Raw genomic sequence first — 12500 nt, forward strand, 5'->3', positions numbered from 1 at the left:
CTTACAGAAATAAAGAGAAGAGATGCCGAGAATATGTACCATATCATTTGAAATTACGATCTGTGATAAACCGGTGATCTGCCAGAAGAATATCTTTTATTTATTCCTTATGAAAATAAAGCTAAGAATGACCAATAAATGCTACTCAGCGCCAAGGTGACGTTTACGTACAATTAAAATACTACTGTGCTGGAAATGACGTAAAGACAATTGGTCCAACTGTATCTCAATAGTAAATTTTGTTTGTTAATATTGTACTATTACAGTGCGGCGAGCTGGCAGAATCGTTTGCACGCAGGGCGAAATGCTTAGCGGTATTTCGGCTGCTGTTACGTTCTAAGTTCAAATTCCGCCGAGTTCAACTTTGCTTTTCATCCTTTCGGGGTCGATTAAATAAGTACCAGTTATGCACTGGGGGGGTCGATTTAATCGACTTAATCCGTTTGTCTGTCCTTTTTTGTCCCCACTATGTTTAGCCCTCTGTGGGCAATAAATATTGTACTACTACACTAATGTAATCATTATATTATTTTATGTATAGTAATCTTAATAGTTGTCATTTTGATATCAAAGAAAAGGCATCTTACCTTAAAAGATAGCTCAAGATTTTCAGAACCCCACGTTTCAAAACCGGGGTCGAAAGTGCCCAATCTTTCAAAGAAATCTTTTCTCATTGATAAAAGACCACCTGCAATTGTCGGAGTCCTGCAAATATAAGAACCACATATGTACAAAACTATGTGATATATTTTTTTAATGTTTTCTATGATAAAAAAAAAGCAGTAAACATTTCAAATATTGGCATTTTTTAAAAAACCCATTGAAGTTTTCACGGAATTGTTGAAAACTTTATATTTCAATGGAGATGGCTATTTTATCACCCTAAACAAATCATAATGTGTGGTGACTGGATTCTCGCCATGCTATAATATGACGACTGCACACGTTTGGTAATCTACAGTCTTACTGAGAAATATTAGATGGCAACGAAGCTGTAGATTGCCCAGTTCTATCTTGTTATGATGTTTTGGATTATTTGCATCGTCAGAGCTACTTTCAGTATCTTTAATATATCCCAAAATTGCCTACATATTGTTTTTAACACTGTTGTCCGTGGTGATAATTTCCCAGCCTATATACCTATTGTTTACTTTTTGGAGTTCATCGGTAAAATCATTTTAGATAAGTCTTGTTCAAAGAATCATTGTTTACTCTTTAAAAGAGAGATTCTTTGCCATTAAGCAAGGATCTTTTGTTTCAGATGTCATATTTGGCATGTATTTGTCATAATATATTTTTTTATCAATTTTTATCATTTTCTTATTGATTTGAAGACTGTAAAAGATTTTTCTCTTATCTATTTTCTCTGTACGATATTTACTCAAGATTTGGTATTCCTATATCAATATGTTGAAAATATCACTCACTTCCCTATTTTAAATATAATAGCTACTCACATATATATTTCGTTCTAGCTGGTGATATTGATATTATTGTTATTTTTCATTATGCCTCTGATAAACAGATATTATTTTATTATCGCCGTTACTGACTTATTTAGTTTTATTTTGTTGATTAACATGGAAATATAGTGCTTCCAATTCTTTGATTTCTTCCACCTTTATATTATTATCATATTTAAGATTTCCATCTTTTATTTTCATATTTTTAGATATGTTTAATAATCCATGTTTTTCGTATTTTTGTTTGTGTTGTTCACGTTCATTTTATGTTGATCTGCATTCTGTGGATGTTTTCATTTTTTTTGTTTTGTTAGTTTTGTGATTTACATTGTTTGTCACAATTTGGTTCCATACTGTTCATTTGCATTCCCGATATTTTTATCTTTTTAGACCTTGCGTTTGTTGTATTTTAGTTGTGTATTCTTTTAATTGTTCCATTTCGATTGCTGATATTCCGTTTGCTTTAAGCATGTGCCTTTTTAAATTAGTTATTTTGTTGAGATTCATAGTTATGTTTAGATTCCTGTTATTTTCCTTTCAAATTGTATATGACTATTGTCGTTTCGCTTTTGGTGACAGAATGCAGGTTTAAAATTTGTGTTCAGAATAGAAACATATCCTTCTCATGTTCACTTATATCCCGATATCGAATGTTATTGCTCTGCTACCCATTTCGGCCGGATTTGTTCACCCAAGCCAGAGATAATTTCTTTTGATAATTTATATCCAATTCATGAAAATACTTTCCTTGTAACAGCCTAGCTTCATACTTCTTTACTTCTATATTATTCTTATGTATGGTTCACTACTGCTTTAAATTGGACACTTACTATTCTAAGTTTAAACCAAATTTTGTAAAAATTTTGCTGTTGTCGATAAAAAAAGATTTGCTTTCGTTTATTAGCCAAACAAGGACACGAAACAAGATTTGTGGGTCGAATAAGTAGTGGACAACATTAATGACTGATTTTTTATATTTCTTCTTGACACTCGGTAGTTCCCAGCCAACCTTTCCTGTTGAGAAGTACAGTGGCCGATTGTCAGATTTAGTGTGTCATCTTTTGTAAATACATTAAATAAACTATCATACTGATATTATCAGTTGCAGAAACGTTAGACATTCTGCCTGTGTTAGATATCATTTGTGTTACTTTAGTTGTCGGTCTTGTCACTTCAAGTGTTTATCGTTGTTTTAATTATTCCTGTGTGCCACACATTGAAGGGCCATCGGTAATTAACCCAGCAGTGCACTGAGGTAATTGTCACCTAATCTTTAATCACGACTGAGTTCAAACGCAGTTGAAGTCGATGTAGGCGAAGCAAGAGAGATTGCATACTACTTTTAAATAAGAGTTTTAAACAAAGTTAAAATATTTTAACATAACAAGTGAAACGCATATCGACAACATATAACGAATATATAGAATGTGCAAAGAAATGGTATACTCACATAACCGGGTCTAAATTTGATATTCGGATTTTCTTAATTCTTTCTGGTAATAGCATCCATTTAAAAGCTAAAGACCAGTCAAATATGCCGACATTGATATCATCCCCGAGAGCGGTGAAGTACTCGAATGTATTACTGTCAATAGTATCAATGACTGGTGATACCACAGAATTCGGCTTTTCAACAAGTCTTGCTAGCATAGGGCGCAACCAGTCTTTAAACAAAGAACAAAACATACTTTTTGAAATTTTGTGTAAAATATTTCATTTTAATACCCTCTTCTTTAGGTTATATTTGTTTTCCTAAGTGTATGTAAACTAATAATTAACTTTAGAAATAGCAGAAGGATTGTCCTCCGAACGATTTTCTACTAGTCGTTAGGTAATATTTACACATTTGATTGCTAGTTTGTGTAATTTATCTGATGTTACGTTTATTTCTTCGTTGTATCGTTTATTCGTCTTACAATACTATTCACTCACTCACTCAGTAAATAAATTTAAAATAAGACCAAGCACTAAAAGACAGCATTGAAATTTATGAAGAAATAAGATATGATTTTAACTTAACTTAGTCGCGTTCTTTTTTCTCTTTTAAAGAAATTCAAAGGTAGCCCATCCACTAAGTGGTCGCTTAGTATGCAAAAATAGCAAGGATCATGTTGGTATGTTCTGAGGACAATAGCTTAGCAAAGTGATATGCCAACAAATTCACTTCTGATAATTTATTTTCAAATTATTAAAAGATATTCCTTTAACAAATTTCAGAAGGGAAAGGGTGGAGTAACATTTTTATAGTATACATCATTAAAACATGGTGTGAATTATGCGACACTCCTTCCCTCTCTCAAAACATTTTTTTCACAATAAATTCCGATATACTCGTAATCTATCCCGTCAGTAAGGTATTTGTAGAAACCTTAATTTAAAACTACCCATTTTGCTTGGAATTATGAAGAAACAAACTGAGACGTGTGGATTATTCACAACTCCTGGAAACCACCTCTCCGAAAAGCTTTTCGCAACAAATACTTATATAATCGTAATCTACACCATTTAAAACGTATTCGTAGAAAATTTCATGGGAAAATATCCATTTATCTGAAAGTTATTAAGAAATAATTTAGTATATGCTCATTGTCAGTGGGAAATACATTAATTGAAAGACAATTGGATTTCTTCCAGAAATACAAACTTCCAGTGCTCTAGTGTCATAGATCTGAGTGATATGATCTTATTTAGCTGACATTAGGAAGCATTTTAAAGTTCTGATTGAAGTAAATTCACATATATCATTGCTGCTATCCATTTATGAGAGCAATGTCATGTGCTGAAGTTAGAAAGTGAGTTACTCCATTTGTGATCATAGGCTATACAACTAATGTCAAAATTTGTCTTCTGTGTATGCAGAGACTAGCTGGATGACTGAGATTCTAAAGTTCTTACGATACAAATATATGACTTTTTGTCCTGAATGGAAATCAATATTGAATATTCGATAACAATACAATAATTATCAGTAATATACTTGGTCTTCTCTACAATATCACCTCCATAACAAAATTGATTTTAACCTATAGATAAACAGAAATTATTATTGATACCTGCCACACATTCGCAGTGTGAATCTAGGAACGTAATTATTTCGCTCCTTGATGCATTTACCCCGAATAGCCTCGCTCGAATTAAACCTAGTCGTGTTGTACTTCTGATTATGCGGACTTTTGGTAGCTGTTTTATATAATCCTCCAACGGTCTTTTGAGGAATTCTGAAGGATAAAACAAAAGTTACACATATAGATATTATAAAAACACTGTTAATATTGTTCTGCATTCATCCATACACAGAATTGGGTGTGGATTTTGAAATGCTGACACACGTACACTAATAAGTAAATTAAAAAAACAAAACACCAAACAATATAAATTTATATACATCTTACGAATATGCATATAATTAACAATGCATGTAATAAATAATGAATTACATCGTGTTTTCTCCATCATTATAATTATATGCAAATTTATCGTCGCTGCGGAAAAGTAAGTTAAGTGCTTACACTGCACGTTTTATCTATGAGAATACTCTAGAAAACAGAGCAACTTGTATAGTTTCAAGTGATCATACAGCCACCAGAGAATTAAAGCAACTTCTGTCCACTCAAATATGACTAGATTGTTACTATTTATAGTGCGTGGTGACTGCTCTCCGTTAATGGAGGTGAAATAACACACCCGGCTTGTAAATGCTATAAAAACTAGGAACGACCTGAACAAGGGTTATCTCAAGAGTTATGCTCCTTAACCCTGAATAGTTTTCTGAAAATGTGTGTACAGTTTAGTAGTTGTTATTCGAGTAAGGATATCGTGTGTGTAAGATTTTTTCAGAGAGGAGTGTATTCGAATGCTGAAGCTCATGCTAGAGCGCATATATTTGTGTGTTCGTTTACGCATTGGTTAAACTCTTTGCTGGGTTCTCAGAATTTAGGGTTGGGGAAAAAGAGCGAAGGTGGAGAACTGATTGTAGTAATGATGGACCTGTAGTCACGGTAAAATATATCTGCTCTCATGTGGGCAAGGACTAAAACTTTCACTTCTGCTGTTTAGGTAGATGTTTGGGTGGTGAGAATTTTATATGATTCTTTTCTCGGCTAAACATTATCAGCATTTTCTGTTGCAATTAAATGCTGATTACATTTAGCTGAGAAAAGAATATTAAAAAGTTCTCAGCAGCCAGATATCTACCTAAACTGCAGAAGTCATATTTTTAACCTTTGTCCACAGGTTATCTTGCCTACGGGCTCCATCATTACTATAATCACCAGTTCTTTCCCTTCGGCTCTTTCATCCCGAACCCTGAGAAGCCAGCAAAGAGTTCACAGACATATATGCTCTAACATGGGCTTGAATTTCTCTAAGATATTTTACTTCCTTTTACGACGCGCTTTTTTGAGTCGTGGGTCGTGGGGAAATTGAATGCTTCCATTGACTTGCTTGCTGCTTCGTTTCCGGATCGTAGCCGTGTCGCCAGCTTTCGTCACCAGTGATGACCATCGAAAACGGGTCCGGATCAACTTCCAACTGTTCTTTCAGTTTACGACACACATTCAGTCGTGACTGCTTTTGATCTTCCATGAGCAAACGATGCACAAATTTTGCTGAAACTCGTTTCATTCACATTTTCTTGCACAACATTTGTTGACAGGAGCTCCAGAACACACCAGTCATATAAATAAATTCGTCAATTGTTCAGAGACGATCCTCCAAAATCAGTTCATGAATTTTTCTGGTGCTTTCCTTTGTTCGGTAGGTCGACGGTTGCCCTGCATGAGGTTGGTTTTCAAACAACAAGTGACCATTTCTAAAGCGTGAAAACCACTTGTAAACTTCTGTTTTGCTCATGGCAACATCCTTGTAAGCTGTTTGAATCATGGCAACTATTTCGGCCGCCGTTTTCCCCAGTAGAAGATAGAATTTCACAGATACACGCTGTTACTTCGTTTCAAGGTCGCCTCAAGTGGCTTCTAGCGACGGTAGCACGAACTACAACGGACTTGTTTCTTTTGGGTACCCCCTCGTACTAAAGTATACATACATACATACATGCATACATACATACATACATACATACATGCATACATACATACTACGCATAATATTTAGGGTCATAGGTAGGCAACTATACCAATAGAAAAAGGAAAGTTGGAACGTAAGAGAAATAATGAACAATGGAAAATGAATGAACGACTAAAGAAAGACTAATGAATGAATGGCATATATAAATTAAGAAAATTTGGAAGTGGTTTTGGATCCACCAAACTTAATGATGGACATTATGCTATATTAATGTCAAAAAATAGAAAGCAAACATGCCATTTATATCAAAGTAAATACAAATTCATCAGTGGTACATTCAATACTCAAAAGTTATATTGGCAAATTAAATTGGTATGGATTTTGAGAGATATTGTGGGAAATTAATGTTATAAATAAATATTCGTACTTTTTATAAAGATTATAAGCAATTTAAGTAAAAAGACTTACAACGTGATATTAAAATGGATCGAGAGTCAGTTTCCCTAAAAAAAAAAAAAGATCGCAAATGCATATTATGTATGGAGTATGTTATAAACATACATTAAAATTAATGAAGAATCTGAATAGAATTTCATTGGTATCCGAGGGTTTGGGAATATGAGTATAGCGACCAAACCGGTACAAATAAAAATGAAATGTAGTGGAATAAGAAAATACTTACGGAAAGTAGACGCGTCATCAACTAATATGATACTTGACAGCAATTCTAATGAAGTGTGTCTAAGAACACTGTGAACGGTACGCAGCAATGTAGACCAAGCTTCGTTGTGGAAGCAAATTATTACTGTAGTGCTAGGTAGGTTACTGGGATAAGTCACTCGGTCACATCTGAAGAAATCGAATTGTTAATGTAATGAACATGAAGAAAAGCTGAAACTGAATACTTTAAACCCTTATATGTACACATTCACATGCACACACACACATGCATATATATATATATATATATATATATATATATATATATATATATACCGGCCATGACGAAGGGAAATAGCCCTGAAACTCGAGTCGCCTTTATATATTTATATTTATATTTATATATTTATATATTTGATCCTTTATATTGAACACTCAATATTTCATCTACATTCAATACTTTCTTTCATGGTGCCATCCATTTTTATTTTATTTTATTTTATATTGTATATTGTATATTATATTATATATTGTATATTCCATATTCTACACCCCACATTAGTTCTGCAGGAATATAAATAAAACATAAAAAACAGACAGTGTTGGAACTCGTTTAAACAAAATAATATATTCCTCTATACACAATCATACAAAAAAAAACACCTTTTTTGTATTTATTTTTACTCGCATATATATATATATATATATATATATATATATATATATATATATATATATATATATATATATATATATATATATATATATATATATATATACCAGAGTAAGCACATAAATGTGAAACAAGGTAGGAAAAATAATACTCGAATACCGGGGATAGTGTAATATGCTTTATTATTAAAGCTGCAGAAACATCAGAAAAATATCAAAAAAAAATTGCTTCTCAGAGTTTCACGTTCCCGTTCGTCGGACAGTTGTGTTTAAGAATTCTTAATCACAACTGTCCGACGAACGGCACTGTGTTTTATAACACATGTCACTTTGCGACACTTCGAGGACAAAATATTACAGCTAGTACTGTACTCCTGTTGTATATACATTATATGTTATACATATCGGTGTTATACAAACATATATACACTCACATACACATATAAACATACACACATACATGTATAAGCATGCATGCAAACAAGCACTCACATATGTAAGCATATATACATGTGTGTGTGTGTGTCTATATATATGTATATATATACAGATATATACATAGATATATGTCTGTATTTGTGTGTGTGTGTGTGTGTGTGTGTGTGTGTGTGTGTGTGTGTGTGTGTGTGTGTGTGTGTGTGTTGAAAAGGTAAAGAGATCTCATGAATAAATTCATATTAAAAAAAGAACATACTTTAGAAAAAGTAAGAAAGTATTTATATATTTATCACCATAATAGCTACCGGTTTCAATTCGTTTAAAAAGACAACTTAGTCTTGCTGGATTAAATGGAATTATAATAAATTGAACTTTCATAATATAAGTTCTGAAAGTTCACATGTTTTTGTTATAACTCACAGCAACGTATCAACAAAGAAATAACTTTCATAACCAAATACCAACCATACTTAAATTCCTGTAGCGAAGTTAAGGAGACAACTACCACCAAATCTGCTGCATTTTGGCTAAATTCACAAAAATGACCTTTACTAGTTAGGATTATAACTACTGCCACCACCATTTACAGCGTTACCTGCTGCTGCTACGGCTAGTAACAGCCTTGCCTGCTTCTTTAATAAGCAACTAATACGGCTATTATTGCTGCTCATATTACCGAGCAAAAATCAGGACGTTTTCATTTCTATAAGAGACTGAAACCGGTAGCCGCTTATTTAGATGAAAATATAACTTGTTGAATTTTCCTGATAAGGTTCTCAGGAAAATTCAACAAGTTATATCTTTTATCTTTAACATATGTTCCCCTATTAACCAGAAACTGTTCTTTCACCTCTCTTTCTCCTTCTCTTCTAACAAATTCACCTTACTACCACTCCTAAATTTTCTCTTTCTCTTCTCATCCTGACAATTTTATGTCTGAAATTCTTTCCTTTTATTTTCTTTGATTCTGTTTAAATGTATATACATGGGAGCGAAAATATTTTTATTTATTTATTTACATTTGACATAGTAAATGACCCCAGGCTTGTATTAACAAAGATCTTCCTCTAATCAGCTACAATCTAAGCAAAATTCCCGTCTCTTCCCCATTTCCTTTTCTTTATTCTTTTTCTTTTTCTTTGCCCACTCCTATGTCTTATTTCTTCATACATATGTCTTTCTTTTTTGTTCTCTCACTCCGAGCTTTCCAGTCATTTTCGATCAAATCTCCTGCGGCAATGCAACCTTCATTTAACTATGGTATCTTCGGCCTGATGAGTAGCTAGTGGAGTACATTCGTTAAGTAATTAATACTTTCAAGCTTTTGTTTGGAAACATATGTAGCCTGGATTTTACCTGCTCCATTCCCTAAATTTGTATAGAAAGATAGATAGATAGATAGATAGATAGATAGATAGATAGATAGATAGATAGATAGATAGATATGGTTAAATCGAAGAGACCATTACAGAGAATGCTTCTGATTTCGAGGACTAAAGCACTACCAGTGTGTTTGTGTGTATGTATGTGTGTGTGAGAGAGAGAGAGAGAGAGAGAGAGAGAGAGAGAGAGAGAAAGATAGAGAGAGAAAGAGAGAGAGAAAGAGATAGAGAAAGAGAGAGAGAGAGAGAGAGAGAGAGAAAGAGAGAGAGAGAAAGAGAGAGAGAAAGAGATAGAGAAAGAGAGAGAGAGAGTGTGTGTAGGAAACTACAATGGACAGTAATACTATGAACACAAACACCACACCACTTCCACCCAATTGCATTCCATGACTTCAAAACACCTTTAAGTGAAACATGACATCTATAAACACAATGTCCATTACTAAAACCTTCAATTAATCCAAAACTGACGAATCAGGATGAAATCCACCTCACGGTGATATCCTGAAAAAATTCCATGTCCAGCAACAAACCTACAACATCAGCGGTTCTCAAGCATTTTCCTTATCTATGGTTTTGATTCTTATTTTACTCAGGCGAACCCTCCTGGCCATTCGGTATTTTAAAATAATTACTTCCTAGCTTCTGTTAGCTAGGAAACATATATAGCTTGGATTTTACCTGCCCCATTCCCTCAATTTGGATATGTGTGTGTATGTATACGCACGTACATACATACATACATACATACATACATACATACATACATACATATATAACGAGAACTACGCCGAGCTACTGAGAAATTTTCAGATCCTCCACCCAGACAACAAGTTCGGATTCATACCCGTGATTGTTGGGGCATTGGGATATGTAACGAACTGCCTCAAGAAAAACCTGGAAAAATTAGGGTTCTGAAAACCTGAAAGAAAAATGCTGATTAGAAGACTACAGATTCAAGCCATCAATGGAACTGTAAAGATATGTAAAACTTTCCAAAAATTTAGCACATAAATACATATGCATGCATCTAGACATGAAAATATATACATAAAAACGCATCCATAAAACAAACATACAAATCTGCGCATACACTAACACCAAATACTGCACACACACACACACACACACACACACACACACACACACACACACACACACACACACACACACACACACATATGCACAAATACCTAGATGATGTTGATAAAAGTTCCAATGAAGGAGCCTTGAATCTATGTTAGAGTCCGACTCTTTCTCTATTGTCAAGAAATACAGAAATGAAACTGATTGATAATATATATAATATGTAGATAGGGTTATAATCCAAGTTGTGTCCTTTTGAAGCACATCTGCGTATTCCAAAGCCGTATGTAGATGTTATATATGCATGCTGATGTGAGATATGCATAAGCTGAAAGTTCTGAAAAATATGAATGTTTTTTATACAGCAATTACATATCAAAGCAGGTGATTGAAATTTTTTGGGTATTATTTACTTAGCATTATACGTATTTCAATTGCTAAGAAGGATTACAAAATAGTACATGTAGGGGAAAAATCTCCTCTAAGAAATACTTTAGACAGGGAATCAAATGATATTATTTCATTGTTTCTCTGAAGAATGTCTAATAGAGGTCCTACGTTTCTCCTACGTGTACAGATTTGTGACTCCCATGATTAGATAATATTATTTGATGCCGGGCAGAAGGATTTTTAATACAAGATGTCTTACGTGTTTCTTTTATATGTATCATTTTGTAATTCCTATTAGCAAATGAAACACGTGTAATGATGAATAAATATATATATACGTACATACATACCTACATACGTATATACACACATACGCACACACACACACACACACACACACACACACACACACACACACACACACACGTACAGCCCACCCCATCACACACATATACATATATAAAAATATATGCACGTGGGTGTGCACATATATATCCTTATACGTATTTATACATACATATTATACATGTGTGTGTGAAATTTGTAGGATACAGTGCATGGTTAAATATATTCTTAATTTCTGACCTCATGAAACGTTGCACGCGATATTTCAAATAAATTTCTTCAAATACCTAAATTACAATAAATTTGATATGATTTCTCGACTTACCCTGGTTCCCGAACTTCTGCAATATCTCTGTTCAGGGGAATCATATCACTTACGTATTGATTGAATTGGTTTCGTTGCCAGCCTAGATCAAATTGTTCTTTCTCAGAAGCTGTCAGTTCATTAACATCGATGATGACTTTGGCCCCGCCTTTTCCTAAATAGAACAAATAAGTCGAATTATGCGTGTTATTAAAAAGAAGAAACATAAATTGAAACAATTGGGAATAGTAAAGATTCTTCTGACAGTAATAGTTTATCAATGTAAATGCGGTTCAGTTATTTATAGTAATATACTGCGTTCCACATATCGAAGATATTTTGACTCCGTTATAAATAATAATGTATATATATATATATATATATATATATATATATATATATATATATATATATATATATATATATATATATATATATATATACAGTATCTATATACAGGGTACGGTGAATAAATTGTCGTCAAAATTACGCAAAAATGAAAATAACACTGACATCTCATTTTAACAGATATATTTACCAAAATTATATAAAAATATCTTGAAATACTAAAGAGTAAATTTATTCAATAAAATCGCCATTTGCTTCAACCACGGCCTCCAGATGACTTCGGAATCCCCTACGACTCTTTTGAACGATGTCCTTGTTTAAGTTGGTGAATGCTGCCATAATCCTTGCCTTCAGTTCATCTTTGTTGTTCCAAGGAGTTTTGTTGAT

The 12500-nt window shown here is 33.3% G+C and overlaps 1 protein-coding gene across 2 annotated transcripts in view; it reads right to left on the reverse strand.

The window, feature by feature from the left end:
- Nucleotides 1-12500, reverse strand: part of LOC106871029 (polypeptide N-acetylgalactosaminyltransferase 13) — a 35335-nt gene that overhangs the window by 13641 nt on the left and 9194 nt on the right. For both annotated transcript variants that reach the window (XM_014917287.3, XM_089357586.1), the window contains exons 3-7: nt 11787-11940; nt 7171-7337; nt 4517-4681; nt 2914-3127; nt 588-705 (exon numbers count right to left, since the gene is read on the reverse strand). In XM_014917287.3, the coding sequence (XP_014772773.1) occupies nt 588-705; nt 2914-3127; nt 4517-4681; nt 7171-7337; nt 11787-11940 (818 nt within the window). The remainder of the gene's footprint in view (nt 1-587; nt 706-2913; nt 3128-4516; nt 4682-7170; nt 7338-11786; nt 11941-12500) is intronic.

The sequence above is a fragment of the Octopus bimaculoides genome, chromosome 9 (genome assembly GCF_046866305.1).
Source record: "Octopus bimaculoides isolate indiv1 chromosome 9, ASM4686630v1, whole genome shotgun sequence".
In the NCBI taxonomy this organism is placed as follows: Eukaryota; Metazoa; Mollusca; class Cephalopoda; order Octopoda; family Octopodidae; genus Octopus; species Octopus bimaculoides.